General features: G+C 42.2%; 1 protein-coding gene across 1 annotated transcript; it reads right to left on the bottom strand.

Moving 5' to 3' along the window:
- Positions 1–4277: 4277 nt before the first annotated feature.
- LOC142196589 (vomeronasal type-1 receptor 96-like) lies at positions 4278–5249 on the bottom strand. The gene has a single exon (XM_075266562.1). The coding sequence runs from the start codon at positions 5247–5249 to the stop codon at positions 4278–4280; it is 972 nt and encodes a 323-aa protein (XP_075122663.1).
- Between the last annotated feature and the right edge of the window lie 18580 nt (positions 5250–23829).

Raw genomic sequence — 23829 nt, 5'->3', positions numbered from 1 at the left:
AAATCCTCAGGGGGGCGCCACATTACCCAGCAGTGAAGGGGTGCATAGCAAATGGCGTGTCCTTAAAGTGCAAGTATTGTCACCGCAGATATCAAAGTGATTGCTTGGATTAGGAAATTGTAACCAGCAGAATAGTGAGCGCAGCTCTGGAGTATAATCCAGGATAAGTAATGTAATGTATGTACACAGTGACTGTACCAGCAGAATAGTGAGCGCAGCTCTGGAGTATAATACAGGATAAGTAATGTAATGTATGTACACAGTGACTGTACCAGCAGAATAGTGAGCGCAGCTCTGGAGTATAATACAGGGTGTAACTCAGGATCAGTACAGGATAAGTAATGTAATGTATGTACACAGTGACTGTACTAGCAGAATAGTGAGCGCAGCTCTGGAGTATAATACAGGATGTAACTCAGGATCAGTACAGGATAGGTAATGTAATGTATGTACACAGTGACTGTACTAGCAGAATAGTGAGCGCAGCTCTGGAGTATAATACAGGATGTAACTCAGGATGAGTATAGGATAAGTAATGTAATGTATGTACACAGTGACTGCACCAGCAGAATAGTGAGCGCAGCTCTGGAGTATAATACAGGATAAGTAATGTAATGTATGTACACAGTGACTGTACCAGCAGAATAGTGAGCGCAGCTCTGGAGTATAATACAGGATAAGTAATGTAATGTATGTACACAGTGACTGCACCGGCAGAATAGTGAGCGCAGCTCTGGAGTATAATACAGGATGTAACTCAGGATCAGTACAGGATAAGTAATGTAATGTATGTACACAGTGACTGCACCAGCAGAATAGTGAGTGCAGCTCTGGAGTATAATACAGGATGTAACTCAGGATCAGTACAGGATAAGTAATGTAATGTATGTACACAGTGACTGTACCAGCAGAATAGTGAGTGCAGCTCTGGAGTATAATACAGGATGTAACCCAGGATCAGTACAGGATAAGTAATGTAATGTATGTACACAGTGACTGTACCAGCAGAATAGTGAGTGCAGCTCTGGAGTATAATACAGGATGTAACTCAGGGTCAGTACAGGATAAGTAATGTAATGTATGTACACAGTGACTGTACCAGCAGAATAGTGAGCGCAGCTCTGGAGTATAATACAGGATAAGTAATGTAATGTATGTACACAGTGACTGTACCAGCAGAATAGTGAGTGCAGCTCTGGAGTATAATACAGGATGTAACTCAGGATCAGTACAGGATAAGTAATGTAATGTATGTACACAGTGACTGCACCAGCAGAATAGTGAGTGCAGCTCTGGAGTATAATACAGGATGTAACTCAGGATCAGTACAGGATAAGTAATGTAATGTATGTACACAGTGACTGTACCAGCAGAATAGTGAGTGCAGCTCTGGAGTATAATACAGGATGTAACCCAGGATCAGTACAGGATAAGTAATGTAATGTATGTACACAGTGACTGTACCAGCAGAATAGTGAGTGCAGCTCTGGAGTATAATACAGGATGTAACTCAGGGTCAGTACAGGATAAGTAATGTAATGTATGTACACAGTGACTGTACCAGCAGAATAGTGAGCGCAGCTCTGGAGTATAATACAGGATAAGTAATGTAATGTATGTACACAGTGACTGTACCAGCAGAATAGTGAGTGCAGCTCTGGAGTATAATACAGGATGTAACTCAGGATCAGTACAGGATAAGTAATGTAATGTATGTACACAGTGACTGCACCAGCAGAATAGTGAGCGCAGCTCTGGAGTATAATACAGGATAGGTAATGTAATGTATGTACACAGTGACTGTACCAGCAGAATAGTGAGCGCAGCTCTGGAGTATAATACAGGATAAGTAATGTAATGTATGTACACAGTGACTGCACCAGCAGAATAGTGAGTGCAGCTCTGGAGTATAATACAGGATATGTAATATAATGTATGTACACAGTGACTGCACCAGCAGAATAGTGAGCGCAGCTCTGGAGTATAATACAGGGTAAGTAATGTAATTTATGTACACAGTGACTGCACCAGCAGAATAGTGAGCGCAGCTCTGGAGTATAATACAGGATGTAACTCAGGATCAGTACAGGATAAGTAATGTAATGTATGTTCACAGTGACTGTATCAGCAGAATAGTGGTAATGTAATGTATGTATATATCATAGTATAGATGAGCTAATTGGTTCATAATGAACCAAATTCAACGCACATATTCCAAATTTTTTGGTTTTTAATGAAACTGAACAATTTGGGAATCGTCTCAGACTATGTCAGATGGCTGGCATGACATGCATTATGGTAAATTGTTATACTCTGGGGTCTCTTTAGACCTCACAGTATAATAGATTGATGTCCAGGGGAGGTGACAAAAATAAAAAATACATTTATATTCCCATTCTGTTACCTCTTTTGGGCCTCCTTGTGGCCTCTGGTGTCAGGTGGGTGGTTCTGGTCTAGGTCAGATAATCTAACAGTAGAAAGATTATCATATTGGATTCTGAAACTATCAGTACTGATTGCTCAGGAATGGTGGGGGCTAGAGGAAAAATGCCAACTGTGTCAGAATCAGTGGTCTGCACTTACTGAAGTGGGCAAAGAATTGGAGTTAGTGGAGTTCTCTTTGAAGGTTTTTTTCAGGCATCCCCAGTGATCAGCTGAATTTAGTAGCCTCAGTGTTGGAGCTTCACAGTGTTATGGACATGGAAGCAGAAAACTCCATCTTCTACATAGGGACCATAATGTGTTAGGCGCACAATGGATGGCATTGGCTGTTTCCAGGTCTGTACAATGTGTATTTCCAGGCAGCTGTGATATCAGCTGATCGGTGGGTGTACCAGGTGTCCAAAGGTTAGGTCATCAAGATCTTTTACCTGTACTATTTACTCCATTATAAGCCATTGAGGTTTTTGTACATTTATAGGAGCCTTACAAGGTTGCGATAGTTGTGGAAATGGGACGTAGTTACTATGGACTGGTAATTGGTGGATAGCCTGGGTGGGAGGCGTACACTTCTTTCCACATGGTGTGCATATACTGTAGAGTGCAGCTTTACAGCATCTACTGCTTATTTTTGGATTTTTTGCAAAATGGTCAACAACCTCAGTGGATGATTCCGACCATTCCTTCACATCCCACATCCTCCGATCCCCTATACTTTACCATTGTAACAGACTACGTGTATGCATGCTCATCTCCTCCAAGACCTTGGTGAGGGTCTCATCAATCCAGATCACTTAGCACTGACATCTATATTTTATACAAACTGTGTACACAAGGGGCTTACATGTTCCCCCTACTGCACAACCACTGGATTATATGAACTGTTCTGTGCATAGGATATATAGGATATGTCAGCGGTGTTGCTTGAAGCTCTTGGGCCTCAGTGCAAAACCTACTAAGTGGCCCCCACTTACCATGGGCTGTAATACTGGTGTCTTATTTTGTCCATTGGGCCACCTCAGGATCCAGTAGTGATTGTTGGTGGTATATTTTCATCCCAAGATATATACATGGAAATCCCAGTATACGTTGCATGAACAAGGATGCAAATTTCACATGCAAATAAGTCAACCGCCCCCCAGTATATCTGGTCATGGTCTTAGGCTTAATCCGGTCAAATTATATCTCCTCCTAAAGAAAGAAAGCAGGGTATTTGTGGGGACAACCTCAGCTTGGACCTCCCTGCGTGACTTCCCCTCATCCTGTAGTCACATTTCCCTTTCCTTCTCTCTGGGTCCAGACCATCATGGCGACTTCTCCACAACATGTCTGTGCACACAAAGTTCCCATCAGTCCCATCTACCATCGGTTCCCCATCATGTATGAATCATGCCCCCAGCCTCCATCACATCCCGTCTTAACCATTTGCTGCCGACCAATTGCTATTTTAACAATGAAAGGTTTATGTGACCATCGGTGACCCCATAGTTACAGCAAAGGACCCTCGGTTGGCTTGGTGAGATGTCTTACTGACAAGGAGCAAGTATTATCGTCTGGTTTGAGTGACATCCTTAGTTATATTTCAGGGCTCTTGAATGGGTTGGTCATTGACTTACCTAGTAGCTACCCATTGATGGCACTCTTGAAAGTCTTCTTCTGCATCTCCCCAAGGACAACCACCACCCACCACCAAGAAGCATGCATGTAAAAGAAACGACACAGCCCCTTTCAGCTTATAAAGATGTTCATATGAGAGTATAACCGACCTACTGTACAAAAATAGTAAATCTCTACATACTATGGCAGATACATAACCACATCGACATTGCAAATAGATCTTATTGCTGCTGTTCCAGGTTCTCCACCGTTGTTGGAGGTCGTCCCATTCGACAGCAGTTTCCCGCTTCGGCTAGGTAGTCCTTCACTTGTCTGTAGCCGAAGACCATAATACACGAGCTGACTGAGTAGTATATGGAGGAGAGGATGCCGTAAAGGGCCGAGAGCATGTCATTATCATAGTCATTCTCCATGAGCCCAGAGACTATGGCTAGCCACACCACATCACTGGAGATCCAGCAGATGACATATAAGGACAGGAGGGACAGCAGGATCTTGGTTGCCTGAGCCGTGTGTTTGTTCCAGCCTCGTCTTACGGACATGGTGTCCCTTACTTGCCTCCGGTGTCTACATATCAAGTCTATTATGAACCAATTTAGAAGAACCACCAAGATGATCAACAAGAAGTCCAAACTCACCGTAGCGTAAGTGAGAACCTTCAACAGTTTGCTTTGGGATGGGCTGATGCAGTTGGTACTGGTCATCATGATGTTGCTCTTATTCCGCACCACCACCGACTCCGGGTATAGAAGGTAAGGCATATGGAAACCAATACTGAAGGCCCAACATCCAGCCAGCGACCAGTTCACGTACTGCGTTTGGTGTCGATGGATAAACTTTGACCAGCTATGACCAGGTCTTCGTATCTTGATGAGATGAATGAAGCTGAGGTTCTCCACCGACCATATGCTGATCAACCGGAGAGTGTGGTAAAAATAAAGCAAGAACCTACACCCATCCGGCCCAAAGACCTTGGCATTGAACAAGATGAGAAGCCCAGGGATCTCCTTGTAGAAGCATAGTAGGAGGTTGACCACGGCCATGTTCACGATAATCTTATCCAGAGGCTGAAACACTTTGTTTTTGAAGGCATTGCTCACAAAGGCAAAGATAAGAACCAAATTTGCAATGGTCCCGAAAAGAGCGGCAAAATAAATAGTGAGAGAGACAATATCAGGAGCACTCAATATCATAATTTGGGGTTGTCCAACATTCAGGGCGCACTGCGTCGGACAGGGAGGTTCCTCTATAATGCGTCCTTGGGATGTTCTTGGTCACCTTCAGTCTCCAGGAGAAGCATCGTACTCGCACACCGGGTAAGTTGTGATGCTGTCGGACACTCTGGTCCCTTATAAGGTCTCCTGCGGTGAGAAGCAGAAGGTGCGAGGCTTTTATCTGAGTCACCATGGTAGCATTTATTTCCACTGAGATAGCTTGCATGTCCTGCGGAGCAGCGAACGGACTGATGACAGATGTGTGCTCACACTACAATATGTCAATCAACATACAATCTACACACGTCAGTACTGTACAATGCATGGACAATGAAGCTCAGAAGGGTGCAGAATTTTTGAATTTTTTGAATTTTAAGATTCTTTTAAATTTGAATTTCTATTGCCTGGTAGAGAGTTCACCATTTATAATAGGATGGAGATAGATTTGGGACCTATCCATGACGGGACTGGGTCCCCGAGGTGACAGTCGGAGCCAACAAGCCACCCTGGATTTTCTTGCTGTAGCCCCAAACGCTCTCGATCAATCAGTGCAGTTCGTTTTGGTGGCTGATATGTTATCTAGACTCTTTAATGTCAGGCAGAAGCAGATTGAACTCTGACATTGTCCACTTCTGATTGGAGCTCATGCCCCATTGCCTGTTCCTATTTGACTCCTCCCACTTGATTTTAGAAAGTCTAGTTACCCTATCCCGCACCAAAACATACGGTACTGATTACTCAGGAATATTCGGGGCCAGTAATCAATGGAGTGGAGCCTAATGAAGGATGAAAAGTGTGTAAGTTGGTGGAAGGTCCTCTTTCATCTTTACCTTAAAGGGGTATTCCCACGTCACATACTCACCAGTCTTCACTGCTGTAAAATGTTCTTTCTTCCTGCTTTGTTGCGTCATTGGTGGGCGGGGTTACATATGCAAAGCCAGCGGCGAGATGACGCCGCTTCTATGCCGCTGGCACTGCATGTGCGCTCCCGATGCAGCTAGGCATCGGACGTACAGTGAATAGATGGTGAGACCAGTTAGTTCCGCAGTCTTCACAATGCCAATACAGACCCAGCATCCGCTGTAATAGAAAGGCGGATGCCGGGGAGTGCAGACGCCGGCACAGGTGCCTGCGACATCGCTACGCTCCTGCCCTGCAGGAAACCAGCAGCAGGAGCGATGCTGTTATTCCGCTCCTCCGCCCCCCCCTCCGGAATAGCAGCATCGCTCCTGCTGCTGGCTTCCTGCAGGGCAGGAGCGTAGCGATGTCGCAGGCCCCGGCACCTGTGCTGCCGTCTAACCCTCCCCAACATCCGTCTCTCTATTACAGCAGATGCCGGGTCTGTATTGGCGGCCCCTTCCCCCCAAAGTGTAAACTACCCCCCTACACAGAAATAGCTACAGACACAGGCTCGCTCCCTGCACTTAGCCCCTCCTCCCTCCCCCCTGAGAGCAGCAGATACATCACTTGACTTTTGAGCAGATAAGTCAGGGCTGTGTCAACAAAGAATTGAATAAAGTAAGATAGTGGACAAACAAAGCAGTTTTGCTGAAGCAGTGTATTTAGGAAAAGTCTTACATCCACATTAACAAGCAGTATAGATAGGATCCTTGTGATGGGACAACCCCTTTAAGTGAAGGAAAACCTGGATATAACCCCAGATAGCTTATAACCTATCACTGGAAGGTCAATATATACAAATAAACTTACAAAAAAAATCTTTAAAACTTCTTATTTACATAGACTCCATTTTCTCAAGGTGAACACCCGGAATATTGTGAAACTGCCACCCAATACCTTAGACTCATGGATGCCGTCATGCAATTTTGCAAAAAAATGTGCAGAGTTGGTATGTGTCACATATGCCTAGTGCTACATGGAAATATCCTCGAAGTACTGGTCAAAAATCTCCATGAACCATGGTGTCGAGTCCAAAAGATTTGGCCTTGCATTGAAGAATGGGGGATGCAGGACCCCTATTCTAGTGATCAGTGAGGGTCCCTGTGGCAGATGGATAGATATTCCAACAAAAACAGAAATTCTGGAAATTCTATCATTTTTTTTTCTAATTGATATATTAACTTTATTCTTCGGGTCAGTACGATTACGGCGATAACACATTTTTTACACATTAGGGACATTTCAGAATTCATTTTTTTTGCACATTGCAATTCAAATAATTTAAATTAAATAAATTATATCAATAATAATAAAGATATTATATGACTCCCACAAGTATCCTGCACCTTTGGCAGACCTGTATAAATGGCCCACCCTACGTACAGGGACCACGCTCGTATACCTGGACCCGGGATCTTTGGGTTACGAGGAGTATGTGTGTCGCTAAGCGATTGAGCCCTGAGAACATACAGCTGCCTGACACATTAAGATAAAGAGCCATCTCCATTGTATGTACACACCGGCCATGTGCAAACAGCGCGATGGTCATTACGGGAAGGCGACTTTATAAGGACACACTTATGGGATTTTATTGGAGCACTTTCACATCTCATTCTTGTCACTAGTGTTTACAGATGGACGACTTAATGGTTTGTTTTCCAGCTACTTCTACAGGAAAAGCTGCGGTCACTCAGGTCGTCTGTATCAGGCAGAAGCACACCGAGAACGTCTGTGACAAGGAAGTGGTGAAAGTGAAGCCATCACATTGTTCAGTCACAGAGTCGCCCAGGTTCCATAGCAGTGCACGGCCCCTGCAAAACTTCCCTCTTTACACCTATCCTCTGCAGATCTAATGCCTAGTTCACACCGGGCAAGGGGGGCGTATTTTGGTCCTGATTTTGACATCAGAATAGGAGATTAGGGGCCTAATGTTGATGGCCTAAGGATAAGCCATCAGTGTTAGAAACCGAATAAACTACGATGCTGGCGGTTAACTCTCTCAGTGCCGTGGTCAAGTCTGATCATGGCCCGGCCGTATACAAGGTATGGAGACTCTCACATGGCCATGTTCACCAGGGCTGTAGTTCACCAGGGCTATGAGACCATCCGAGACCACTAAAGGTACTCAAGACCCCGTGGTGTACCCGTGGTGGGCGCCTATAGATGTCTGTCCAAATATCTATGTCATATAGGGGCCCATTTGTGACTGTAACATAGAGACCCATGAATTCTAGTCACGCCGTAGTATATGACTAGTGTTGAGCGAGTAGTATTCGATCGAATACCTCGCCGGCATAGGAATGCGTGTAAGCGGCCAAACAGCAAGGGGTTAAACACATCGGCCGATTACACGCATTCCTATGCCGGCGAGGTATTCGATCGAATACTACTCGCTCATCTCTATATAGGACCTCTAAGGCTATGTTCACATTTGCGTCCCTTCTTCCATTCATCTGGTTTGTCAGGGGAACAGAAAAATGGAGACAATCAGATCCATTCAATGGTGGACGTGGAAAAAATCGGACTAGAAGATGAAATAGTCAAGCTGGCTGAACATTTTCGTCCGGCGATTTATGACGGATCTGCAGCGGACAGACACCCAGCACAAGTGTGAACGAAGCCCAAGTCTGCCGTATAATATAGGATAGCATTAGAGACATGAAGACGTTATCAGCAGAAATACGTCCAGTAAATAAAAGCTGGTGTACAATGAGCAGAGATAAGAGGCCGCTGCTCCAGCGCTCGCCGCGTTCAATTAGAAACGGAAAACTTTGAGTAGGGAACGTGTCTAATGTACTGCTAACCAGGAATAAGTAATCGTAGGCCGTTCTGTCAATACGGAGGCGGAAGAGTGTGAGAAAATGCTTCAGGAAGCCCTCAGGCCTGACACAGGGATCAGCCAGAACATTAAGAGCTAGGTCACACGTAGCGGCTTCCGTCAGTCGCGGCTTTCCGCTCTGGATTAAGCCCAAATGAATGGGCCTAGTCCGGAGGGATTGTCTTGACGCGGACGCCGCGGAGGTTTCCGCTGTAGAATCCACCTCAAGATAGGGCAGGTTGCTTCTTTTTTCTGCAAAGGAAATGACTGTCTCCCATTGAATTCAATGGGAAGCGGTTTTTGACCCGGATTCCGCGTCAAAATCTGGACCAAAAAACTACGTGTGAACTAGACCTAAAGCCACCTAATATTGTAGACTTCCCCAAAATTGCTCTGGTCCTCCAAGACATGGTGTCCAGAAGACCCCTGAGGTGTCCTGTGGTGTCTGCCACCAAGATGTTTGCAGAAGATCCTCTAATTCCTGAAAGGTGCTCGATACGGCCTCCGTGGATTAGACATAATGAAGTCGCCCCCTTGATCTTCATCTTGATACTCCAACCATTCCTGAGCGTGGCCGGGACATTATCCTGCTGAAAGAGGCCGCTGCCATTAACCACTTCAGTACTGGGCTATGTTCCTTGGTTCTGCCCTGGACATATTTTCGGGTTTTTTCGTACATGTGGTTCTGACGGGTTTTCTCCTTATCAATTTTTTTGTGTTTTGTTAATAACTACTAAAAAAATTAAAGTTTTCTCACTCTGTTACAGTCATTTTTACTTTGGTGACACTTAATGTTGTGTCGCTGATGGCCGGGCTAAAACCTGTGATGGGGGTATAGTAGTGGCAGATAGGCAGCACGGTGGCTCAGTGGTTAGTACTGCAGCCTTGCTGTGCTGCAGACCTGGGTTCAAATCCAACCAAGGACAGCATCTGCAAGGAGTATTTATGTCCTCCCTGTGTTTGTATGGGTTTCCTCCAAAGACATACTGAGCCCTATATGGAACATCGACTGACAATATCTGTAAGGCCTCGTTCACATGGAGTTATGTCCCGCGAGATTTGGCACGTGTACGCTGCGTGACCCTTTGCGTGCCGTACACACTCCCATTGAGTTCAATGGGAGCGGGGATCGTATGCGCCGCACTAATTTGCGGCCGTGAATAAATGCACGGCCGCAAACTAGCGCAGCGCATACGATCCTGAAATGAATGGGAGCGTGTACGGCACGCAAAGGGTCACGCGGCGTACACGTGCCAAATCTCGCGGCACGTTACACCGTGTGAATAAGCCCTAAAAGTGCTGTAGAATATGATGGCGCTATACAAGTAAGCATAATAAATAAATGAGACGCTCTCAAGTGGCCTCAACACACAGCATAATGCTTACCCATTGCCACGACACACAGCGTAATGCTCACCCATTGCCACGACACACAGCGTAATGCTCACCCATTGTCATGACACACAGCATAATGCTCACCCATTGCCACGACACACAACATAATGCTCACCCATTGCCAAGACACACAGCATAATGCTCACCCATTGCCACGACACACAGCACAATGCTCACCCATTGCCACGACACACAACATAATGCTCACCCATTGCCACGACACACAGCATAATGCTCACCCATTGCCACGACACACAGCACAATGCTCACCCATTGCCACGACACACAACATAATGCTCACCCATTGCCACGACACACAGCATACTGCTCACCCATTGCCACAATGCACAGCATAATGCTCACCCATTGCCACCACACACAGCATAGTGCTCACCCATTGCCACCACACACCGCATACTGCTCACCCATTGCCACCACACACAGCATAATGTTCAACAGTGGCCCCATACACAGTATAATGGTCCACACACACAGTATAATACCAGCCAGTGACCTCTACATACAATATAATGCTTCCCAGTGCCCCACATACAGTATAATTCACCGTGCTGGCTCCCACACACAGTATAATACTGCCTAATGGCAACACACATAGTATAATGCTCCCCAGTTTTCCCCATAGTATAATGCTCCCCAGTTTTCCCCATAGTATAATGCTCCCCAGTTTTCCCCATAGTATAATGCTCCCCAGTTTTCCCCATAGTGTAATGCTCCCCAGTTTTCCTCATAGTGTAATGCTCCCCAGTTTTCCCCATAGTGTAATGCTCCCCAGTTTTCCTCATAGTGTAATGCTCCCCAGTTTTCCCCATAGTGTAATGCTCCCCAGTGTTCCCCATAGTATAATGCTCTCCAGTGTTCCCCATAGTATAATGCTCCCCAGTTTTCCCCATATTATAATGCTCCTCAGTGTTCCCCATAGTATAATTCTCCCCAGTTTTCCCCATATTATAATGCTCCCCAGTGTTCCCCATAGTGTAATGCTCCCCAGTGTTCCCCATAGTGTAATGCTCCCCAGTGTTCCCCATAGTGTAATGCTCCCCAGTGTTCCCCATAGTATAATGCTCTCCAGTGTTCCCCATAGTATAATGCTTCCCAGTGTTCCCCATAGTATAATGCTCTCCAGTGTTCCCCATAGTATAATGCTCCCCAGTGTTCCCCATAGTATAATGCTCTCCAGTGTTCCCCATAGTATAATGCTTCCCAGTTTTCCCCATAGAATAATGCTTCCCAGTTTTCCCCATAGTATAATGCTCCCCAGTTTTCCCCATAGAATAATGCTTCCCAGTTTTCCCCATAGTATAATGCTCCCCAGTTTTCCCCATAGTGTAATGCTCCCCAGTGTTCCCCATAGTGTAATGCTCCCCAGTGTTCCCCATAGTATAATGCTCCCCAGTGCTCCCCATAGTATAATGCTCCCCAGTTTTCCCCATAGTATAATGCTCCCCAGTTTTCCCCATAGTATAATGCTCCCCAGTGTTCCCCATAGTATAATGCTCCCCAGTGTTCCCCATAGTATAATGCTCCCCATAGTATAATGCTCCCCAGTGGCCCCACACACAGTATAATACCACCTAAGAATAATGCTACATATTAGCTCAGCTTTCCTAATAATAAGGCTACATTATATTCACGCAAATTTTTGTAAATTATATTCTGCAAATTTGTTGCAGAGATTTCTGTGACTTTTCTGAGCATATTAAGAGGACTTACACAAGTCAATGAACAGTCTTCAGTGACAGCCCCATACAGATGAGTGGAAGTGATGTTCAGACTGATCGGTCTATCGTATACAAACTGAACCAATAGAGGTTGCTGATGTAAGTGTAGAAATAAGCCGAATCCTGGATGCAGCTTTAGATGTGAATGGAGTCTAAAAATAAATAATGCAATGTATTTACAGCCTGAGCCATTCATATAAGCTATAATATGGTGGTCACACAGATGTGTGTATATATATATATATATATATATATATAGTGTGATATAGATGGAGTGTCACTTTAACACGGTCTCATGCAAAACTTCCTGCCAAGGAATCGATCAGTCGGATTTCTAACGCTCTGATTGTATCCGTCATGCTTAGCGGGGTTGTGTAGGCTCCTGCTTGTGTCTTCTCCATGTTGGCAGCAGCCGAGGTGACAGATCTACAGGTGGAGAGAACATGTTAACAAATAAGTCCCTGGAAGGGATCCAGACAATCCTGGCGCAGCGCGGTGTGAAGGACCATGACGCATGGATTGGAGAGGATCCAGCTCAGCACCAATCCCTAGTGTGTAGCATGAGACGTGTATCAGCCAGATCTCTCATACTACAGAAACTACAAGTCCCAGCATGTCCCTACAGTGGCCGGGCAAGTGTATGCTAGGTGTTGTAGTTCCACACTAGCCAGAACATTGCCAACTGCTGCATACTATCCAGTGTCCCAAATATGGTGGCCTCGATCCAAAAATGGTCAGAATTTACTGACACCTTACTACTGCACGGACAATAATAGTCTATGCTCCGTTTGGCATGCACTGTGTGACATGACCTTGCTGTAATGGAGATCATCCTCAGCTCTGACTTCTTTGTGTTATGTTGTCATCTGAATACTGCAGTGTAAAGCATGGTGGAGGAATAGAAGCAACGACCTGAATCTCGTGAGGTCCGCCAATCTCTGCTGGTTTCCCATTCCTCTGCTGTCCAGGGTGCTGACTGGTGAGGATTACTAGCCATGTTTTTTGTTTTATCTCAAATATTTTTTTATTTCATTTTTTTCAATGGCTAGCCATATTTTTTTTCTGACCCATTCACCTCTATGGCCCCATACCCACACCCATCTGATATCACAGGCCCATATATGCAGTAATGCGCCAAGGGCCAAACTCAGTCCTATCCTATATCTGTCCATGTTGTGGCCTGGGCTCACTAGATGACATGAATGGGCCTTTGGATATTGCTATTCCGCAATTGTTATTGCTCCCCCTGCTGTTCCTGCTGCGTAGTACATCCACCTAATGTCTTCGGTGTCGGTGGTCACACATGCTCAGTCCAATCGAATGAGATCATACAATACAGATCGTATCTTCATGAACTACAACACGCAATTCTCCTGTAAGTTGGAGCTCTGATCTTCATGTGTCCTCAGTTTTTACGGGATTACCAGGAATTTTTATTGTACCTGCAATTTATCGAGTCCATACGAGTGGTTGATCCAGCCAAAAATATTCATTGTGGTCCATCGTGGGCAACTTGTTGGGCGACACGGTCCCACGTGTATGTCCGGCTTTACTGAAAATCCCATAATAAAGTCTACAAACATGAGTTTTCGATAAAACTGGATTCATGATCGGAGTTTTATGAAGAACTTAAATTTCCCAAAACTTTAGTGACAATAAGTAATCTGTGGGCGCGCTTAGGAGAGAAGGCAGGGGGTGGCGAAGGCGTGCGGGAAAACAACAACAATTCTCCAAAACTGCAGAGCAAAAGAAACAGACTCCTACCAAGCCGAGGCTGACGCTATATATAGCCGCCCAGAACTCCGCGCAATGCTTTGTTCTTACTATAATTGCCGAAACCTTAAACAAGAACACCCCAAGTGCCGGCGCCGAACAACAGCGCAGCGCGGGCACCATTATGTAACGCACGAAAGAAAGACTTCTATTAACTGGAAACACAGAAAGTCATAAAGGCTCGACTATGTTGTAGGATCAGAGATTAGGGGGCGACCTTTAGTAGGACATTGGGGTTAACTTTTTGCAAAAGTTATGTGCCCCCTATGGATGTTATATAGACGATGTACTTTATCTATTAGGACAAGGTCTAGTACGGGGAAAGTATATGGCAAAGCTCATTGTAGGGTGTAATAGTGTAGTATTATTTATAATAACCATGGTTTACCACTAGAGGTCAGTACAGCACCCAATATCCCGCACAGGCAACATAACCTGCTATTAGTTAACTCCTTACATGCAGGAGTATATAACATATATAAGATGTATATATATATATATATATATATATATATATATATATATATATATATATATATATATATATATATAATTCCTTTTGGCTTTATTCTTCCCCGTTCCATTTCTCCCTGGATTAAAACTTCTGACTTTGGGCGCAGTGTGTGGGAAGTCTTTGTACAGATCGTGGAAATTTCCATATAACTATAAATGCTAACCCTTAATTCATATCCCCGCCCACGCTGTATAATTGTATTTATAGGGGAAGGTATTACATGTGTAATTACGGGAGAAGAATGGAGCATTGTTAAAAGCGTACCCCAAAGATTTCATATCCAGCCTTGTGCTTCATGTATACATTGTACTGTCGCTATTGTCATCTCACATTATTATTATCCCTCACATCCTGTATTTTAGTGTCGGGCTGAATACAGACTATGACTAAACTGAAAAAGTTGAAAATCCAAAAGTTAATACATTGTAGCGGTTTTATGGAAGATAATTACTTGTATTATAACAAAAAGTTGAGTCACCATTAAGTTATATTGTATTATTTATTATTTAATCCTGAGTTATATTCTGCATTATACTCCAGAGCTGCACTCACTATTCTGCTAGTACAGTCACTATGTACATACATTACATTACTTATCCTGTATTATACTCCAGAGCTGCGCTCACTATTCTGCTGGTGTAGTCACTGTGTACATACATTACATTACTTATCTCATATTATGCTCCAGAGCTGCGCTCACTATTCTGCTGGTGCAGTCACTGTGTACATACATTACATTACTTATCCTGTACTGATCCTGAGTTATATCCTGTATTATACTCCAGAGCTGCGCTCACTATTCTGCTGGTACAGTCACTGTGTACATACATTACATTACTTATCCTGTATTATACTCCAGAGCTGCACTCACTATTCTGCTGGTACAGTCACTGTGTACATACATTACATTACTTATCCTGTATTATACTCCAGAGCTGCGCTCACTATTCTGCTGGTACAGTCACTGTGTACATACATTACATTACTTATCCTGTATTATACTCCAGAGCTGCACTCACTATTCTGCTGGTGCAGTCACTGTGTACATACATTACATTACTTATCCTGTATTATACTCCAGAGCTGCACTCACTATTCTGCTGGTACAGTCACTGTGTACATACATTACATTACTTATCCTGTATTATACTCCAGAGCTGCACTCACTATTCTGCTGGTACAGTCACTGTGTACATACATTACATTACTTATCCTGTATTATACTCCAGAGCTGCGCTCACTATTCTGCTGGTACAGTCACTGTGTACATACATTACATTACTTATCCTGTACTGATCCTGAGTTACATCCTCTATTATACTCCAGAGCTGCACTCACTATTCTGCTGGTACAGTCACTGTGTACATACATTACATTACTTATCCTGTATTATACTCCAGAGCTGCGCTCACTATTCTGCTGGTACAGTCACTGTGTACATACATTACATTACTTATCCTGTATTATACTCCAGAGCTGCACTCACTATTCTGCTGGTACAGTCACTGTGTACATACATTACATTACTTATCCTATATTATACTCCAGAGCTGCACTCACTATTCTGCTGGTGCAGTCACTGTGTACATACATTACATTACTTATCCTGTATTATACTCCAGAGCTGCACTCACTATTCTGCTGGTACAGTCACTGTGTACATACATCACATTATGTGTACTGTACTTCCTATCATAGTGTCTGTTGTTTTATCTCACACAGCATGCCGAATATATTTGTGTAGTTTTTTCACACAATGTACGTCGCCCGCATTCCTCCAAAGAGCTCATTTGCATATTGACAAAAAGATTATGTAAGCAAATCAGGCAGTGACTCACTAGGGGCAAGCATTGTTGGATACAGGTGAGCCTAAGGCAGGGTGCACACTACTGTTGGATTCCGTTATGAAGGTGTCTGTTAAAAAAAAATCCTGATCCATTTAATGGACACCCTGGCATCTGTTGGCGTCCGTACTGTCAGCGCCCGCTTATACCATCTGTTTTTGTTTGTTTCTGCTTTCTGAGCATGTGTAGCAAGAAACTGACACAAAATAACGGACAGTAACTGATGGCTACCTATAGACTGATGGCTACCATAGACTGATGGCTACCATAGACTGATGGCTACCAGAGACTTCAATGTTAAAAAATAACGGACGCCTGACATCCGTCATGAATCCGTTTTTTTAAAGTACTGCATTTAGGATGTTTAGTCCGCAAAAAAATAAATAAAAAAAACCCCGGACATCTTGTGTCTTTGCATGTCATGACATCAGGCCACAGATCTGGTGTCGTCTCTGATAAGTGTACACAACATAATACCAGGGAGGGTTGTGGAGTGCAGCCATTATATGCACAGACCTCTACCCCAGGGTATACAGGGTGTGAGGAGACCCCCCTTTCTCCAGCCCGGCCATCTATCTTCATTGGTTTGGTATTATAAGGTATTATATAAGTCATTCATTCTATATTTTGCCATTCCACTATCAGATTCCCTGACTGACCATTAGGTGGCAGTAGTGGAGCACTGGCCACTGAGTAGCCAGCTGCCTGTACAATGAGTCACTGGCTTTCAGCGGTTAATAATTGTGCTGCGATAACCTGCAGAATGTATCAGATAATTGCTTTGCCTTTGCAAGTGACAATTAGCGGTATAGTAGAACGCCACATGGTAGCTATATATATTATATAGGGGTTATTATGTGACCACTTATTGTCAGTGTACAGAGAGAAAAGGAGTGAACAATGTGCTAATGAATGTATGTCATATGGGAAAGGGTCAATGTATTACCGCATGTGTGAACCCCAAAACTGCAAAGAAAACGGGCCTATAAAGGTAAACGCTTAATTTACTAGTATCCAAATAAGACCATTGTATAATGCAAAATAATAGAGTAGCTATATAATACTACCATACAGTGCAACATAACACAGAATCTTAATACTACCATACAGTGCCAAATAATACAGTATCCAAATAATACTGCCATACAGTGCCAAATAATATAGTATCCAAATAATACTGCCATACTGGTGCCAAATAATACAGTATCCAAATAATACTGCCATACAGTGCCAAATAATACATTATCCAAATAATACTGCCATACAGTGCCAAATAATACAGCATCCAAATAATACTGCCATTCAGTGCCAAATAATACATTATCCAAATAATACTGCCATACAGTGCCAAATAATACAGCATCCAAATAATACTGCCATACAGTGCCAAATAATACAGTATCCAAGTAATACTGCCATACAGTGCCAAATAATACAGCATCCAAATAATACTGCCATACAGTGCCAAATAATACAGTATCCAAATAATACTACCATACAGTACCAAATAATACAGCATCCAAATAATACGGCCATACAGTGCAAAATAATACAGTATCCAAATAATACCGCCATACAGTGCCAAATAATACAGTATCCAAATAATACTACCATACAGTGCCAAATAATACAGCATCCAAATAATACTGCCATACAATGCCAAATAATACAGTATCCAAATAATACCGCCATACAGTGCCAAATAATACAGCATCCAAATAATACTGCCATACACTGCCAAATAATACAGTATCCAAATAATACCGCCATACAGTGCCAAATAATACAGTATCCAAATAATACTGCCATACAGTGCCAAATAATACAGTATCCAAATAATACTGCCATACAGTGCCAAAAAATACAGCATCCAAATAATACTACCATACAGTGCCAAATAATACAGTATCCAAATAATACCGTCATACAGTGCCAAATAATACAGTATCCAAATAATACCGTCATACAGTGCCAAATAATACAGTATCCAAATAATACCGCCATACAGTGCCAAATAATACAGTATCCAAATAATACCGCCATACAGTGCCAAATAATACAGTATCCAAATAATACTACCATACAGTGCCAAATAATACAGCATCCAAATAATACTGCCATACAGTGCCAAATAGTACAGTATCCAAATAATACTGCCATACAGTGCCAAATTATACAGTATCTATATAATACTGCCATACAGTGCCAAATAATACAGTATCCAAATAATACCGTCATACAGTGCCAAATAATACAGTATCCAAATAATACTGCCATACAGTGCCAAATAATACAGTATCCAAATAATACCGTCATACAGTGCCAAATAATACAGTATCCAAATAATACCGCCATACAGTGCCAAATAATACAGTATCCAAATAATACTACCATACAGTGCCAAATAATAATGAATCCAAATAATACTGCCATACAGTGCCAAATAATACAGTATCCAAATAATACTGCCATACAGTGCCAAATTATACAGTATCTATATAATACTGCCATACAGTGCCAAATAATACAGTATCCAAATAATACTGCCATACCGTGCCAAATAATACAGCATCCAAATAATACTTCCATACAGTGCCAAATAATAATGAATCCAAATAATACTGCCATACAGTGCCAAATAATACAGTATCCAAATAATACTACCATACAGTGCCAAATAATACAGCATCCAAATAATACTACCATACAGTGCCAAATAATACAGTATCCAAGTAATACTGCCATACAGTGCCAAATAATACAGTATCCAAATAATACTGCCATACAGTGCCAAATAATACAGTATCCAAATAATACTACCATACAGTGCCAAATAATACAGCATCCAAATAATACTGCCATACAGTGCCAAATAATACAGTATCCAAATAATACTGCCATACAGTGCCAAATTATACAGTATCTATATAATACTGCCATACAGTGCCAAATAATACAGTATCCAAATAATACTGCCATACCGTGCCAAATAATACAGCATCCAAATAATACTACCATACAGTGCCAAATAATAATGAATCCAAATAATACTGCCATACAGTGCCAAATAATACAGTATCCAAATAATACTACCATACAGTGCCAAATAATACAGCATCCAAATAATACTACCATACAGTGCCAAATAATACAGTATCCAAGTAATACTGCCATACAGTGCCAAATAATACAGCATCCAAATAATACTGCCATACAGTGCCAAATAATACAGTATCCAAATAATACTACCATACAGTGCCAAATAATACAGCATCCAAATAATGCCGTCATACAGTGCTAAATAATACAGTATCCAAATAATACCGCCATACAGTGCCAAATAATACAGTATCCAAATAATACCGCCATACAGTGCCAAATAATACAGTATCCAAATAATACTACCATACAGTGCCAAATAATACAGCATCCAAATAACACTGCCATACAATGCCAAATAATACAGTATCCAAATAATACTGCCATACAGTGCCAAATAATACAGTATCCAAATAATACTGCCATACAGTGCCAAAAAATACAGCATCCAAATAATACTACCCTACAGTGCCAAATAATACAGTATCCAAGTAATACCGTCATACAGTGCCAAATAATACAGTATCCAAATAATACCGTCATACAGTGCCAAATAATACAGTATCCAAATAATACCACCATACAGTGCCAAATAATACAGTATCCAAATAATACTACCATACAGTGCCAAATAATACAGTATCCAAATAATACCGCCATACAGTGCCAAATAATACAGTATCCAAATAATACTGCCATACAGTGCCAAATAATACAGTATCCAAATAATACTACCATACAGTGCCAAATAATAATGAATCCAAATAATACTGCCATACAGTGCCAAATAATACAGTATCCAAATAATACTACCATACAGTGCCAAATAATACAGTATCCAAATAATACTGCCATACAGTGCCAAATAATACAGCAGCCAAATAATACTGCCATACAGTGCCAAATAATACAGTATCCAAATAATACTGCCATACAGTGCCAAATAATACAGTATCCAAATAATACTACCATACAGTGCCAAATAATACAGTATCCAAATAATACTACCATACAGTGCCAAATAATACAGTATCCAAATAATACTGCCATACAGTGCCAAATAATACAGTATCCAAATAATACTACCATACAGTGCCAAATAATACAGTGTCCAAATAATACTGCCATACAGTGCCAAATAATATAGTATCCAAATAATACTGCCATACAGTGCCAAGTTTTGCATGTTTTTTTAATTACATATATATATGGAAAAATATTTATTATTAAAAAAGAGGCGAGAAAAGGGGCTTTTTTAACTTAATTTTTTTTTTTTTAAATTATATTTAACTAGCTGGTACCCGCGACTTCGTCTGCGGTGATTGTAGCAGTGGGTATATACAGGCATGGATAAGGTTTTCGTACTGTGTATAAGGTATGAGATATGAAATGTAACTTTGTATCTTGTTTTTGCTGTAATTCTGAGAATACGTGAGACTTTTGTGTTGCAGTTACTTTGTATTAGAGCTGCTATATATACGGTGTTGTGAGAAACTTTACATAGTGACTTTGGGACAGAAGTATTTGAAGTTAACCCTTTCCCGCCGATGGGCATTTTTTGATTTTAGTTTTTGACTCCCCTCCTTCTAAACCCCATAACTTTTTTATTTCTCCGCTCCCAGAGCCATATGAGGTCTTAATTTTTCCTGGGACAAATTTTTCTTCATGATGCCACCATTATTTATTCTATATAATGTACTGGGAAGCGGGGAAAAAATTCAGAATGGGGTGGATTTGAAGAAAAAATGCATTTCTGCGACTTTCTTACAGGCTTTGGTTTTACGGCGTTCACTGTGCAACCAAAATGACATGTCCCTTGTATTCTGTGCTTCGTTACGATTCTGGGGATACCAAATTTATATGGTTTTATTTACATTTTGACCCCTTAAAAAAAATCCAAAACTGTGTTAAAAAATTATTTTTTGAAAAGTCGCCATATTCCGACAGCCGTAACTTTTTTATACGTGTGTGTACGAGGATGTATAGGGCGTCTTTTTTTGCGGGAACGGGTGTACTTTGTAGTTCTACCATTTTTGGGAAATGTTATTGCTTTGATCACTTTTTATTCAAATTTTTAGCAGAATCAAAACAGTGAAAAAATGGCAGTTTCGCACTTTTGACCATTTTTCCCGCTACGGCGTTTACCGAACAGGAAAAATATTTGTATAACTTTGTAGAGCGGGCGATTTAGGACGCGGGGATATCTAACATGTATGTGTTTCACAGTTTTTAACTACTTTTATATGTGTTCTAGGGAAAGGGGGGTGATTTGAATTTTTAATCCTTTTTATTTATTTTTTTTATATTTTTTTTTACTTTTTTTAAACTTTTTTTTTTGCATTTATTAGACCGCCTAGGGGTATTGACATGGGTGGGCGGTGTCGCGGATTGTCAGAGTGGTGGGGGCAAACATGGCTGCTCCGGAGCGTTAAAGAGCGCCTCCTAGAGAATCGTTAAGGTGAGGGGCAGAGTGGTAAAGTCTATGTATATGAGATTGTGTGGGGTTAGGGGCGAGGCTGTAGAGGGTAATATGAATTTTGTGGCTTGCTATGGTCCAAAGTGTGTGAGATTGCAGAGATGGTGGTGTGAGTTTGGGTTTTGTGGGGGTCCTGGCACAAACGTATGTGCGCTATTGTGACGAAATGTAGCCTATTGTTTAATCGGGTGTATTAACTATGTTTGTGGAAAATTTCAGCCAAATCGGTGGAGCGGTTTTTGCGTGATTGACCGCCAAACATCCGAACATCCAAAGGGTCCTGGGAAAAACGTATGTGAGCTATTGTGACGAAAAGTAGCCTATTGCGCAATCGAGTGTAGGGACTATGTTTGTGGAAAATTTCAGCCAAATTGGGGTCCAAAGTGTGTGAGATTGCAGAGATAGTGGTGTGAGTTTGGGTTTTGTGGGGGTCCTGGCACAAACATATGTGTGCTATTGTGACAAACAGTAGCCTATTGTTTAATCAGGTGTATTAACTATGTTTGTGGAAAATTTCAGCCAAATCGGTGGAGCGGTTTTTCCGTGATTGAGGAACAAACATCCGAACATGCAAACATCCAAACACACAAACCCACAAACTTTCACATTTATAATATTAATAGGATTAATAAGTGAAACGATCGTCGCTTGATATTGTTACCATCTCCCTCTTGATGTACTGAAGTCTTTTAGAAGAAATGTAATAAAGAGTAGAGATGAGAGAACAGTGAAATATTCAATATTCGTTTTGAGTAGTCCCCCAATATTTGACTATTGGAACGAATATCGAACCCCATTATAGTCTATGGGAGAAAATGCTTCGTTTCAGGGGATCCCACCATTCATCTCAGGAGGGTCACCAAGTCCACTAAGACACTTCAGGAAATGATGCCAACACCTCTGCAATGTAACTGGGACAGCAGGGGGCGCATGTCTGGGGGCATCTAACACACCAAAGTCACTGTGTTACCCCACTATCAACAACTACACACTTCCCACACTCCAAAAACCTCTATCAAAGTGGGAAAAAACCTGGAAACCTTCTTTACTCCCCAAATGGATGAACAGAAACACAAATTTAAAGCTAAAGAAACGTTAACATGCACCCCTTTATATCAGAGTTTTAGTTTTGGGCCCTTGGGGAGACCCCCAAAAAATTAGATTTCAGGCCCTTGGGGGGAGCCCTAAACATTAATGGTGTTTTTTTAACTATTTATTTACAGTGAAGGTGGTGGTGTTGGAGGAGGAGGAGGAACTTGTGTGCTGGCATGGAATTGTGTCTCGTCAGTGCTGTGGATGGGACATGAATTATGGCATCACTGTGGCTAGAGCTATGTGTGATCTCTGTATATAGCGCCCCCTGTAGACCCTGGTCCTGCAGCAGGTGCCACCATGTATATGTTGGAGATGGCACACTTTATTATATGCCGGATCGGCAGCCACATCTATTGTATTTCCGCAGAATTGAGCAGCAGAGATCACTGTGTATGGAGTAATACGGACAAAAGATAAACACCACCGAACACTCCCCACTCACTTTGGCCAGTCCACCATTGTCCTGAGATGAGAGTCACCAGATTCATAAATCCACAGAGAGTTATACCCCAGGATGGCAAGAAATTCCTTCCTGACCCCAGAACCGGTGATCGGATCCCTCCCCGGATCTTCTGTCCTGTTGTATGGCAAGAAGCCGTAGGAATGGCTGTCAGCCAAATGAAGATCCAGCGGAGTCCAGTGACTATAAGGAAGCCTGAAAAACACATAAAAACCCATTAGTAACATGAAGAGACGAGAATACTTACCTGAAGAGGATTTAGTCTTGTGACTTGCACACTACTGTTAGAGACCAGAGAAAAAACTGCATTTGCCACCCCACTTCCAATATATGACGATGCCGCGGGTTACATGGGGCTCAGCAATAGGGTTGAGCCGATCTTGAGATTTCAAGATCAATTTTAAAATCCGATTTCCGATAATTTTCCAGCCGATCTCGATCATGAA

The sequence above is a fragment of the Leptodactylus fuscus genome, chromosome 1 (assembly GCF_031893055.1).
Source record: "Leptodactylus fuscus isolate aLepFus1 chromosome 1, aLepFus1.hap2, whole genome shotgun sequence".
Taxonomy (NCBI): domain Eukaryota; kingdom Metazoa; phylum Chordata; class Amphibia; order Anura; family Leptodactylidae; genus Leptodactylus; species Leptodactylus fuscus.
The sequence above is the reverse complement of the archived record's forward strand: the minus strand, read 5'-3'. Positions and strand labels throughout refer to the sequence as shown.

Excerpts from the sequence above, each read along its gene's own strand:
- LOC142196589 (XM_075266562.1), bottom strand. The coding sequence starts at position 5,249 with ATGATATTGAGTGCTCCTGATATTGTCTCTCTCACTATTTATTTTGCC.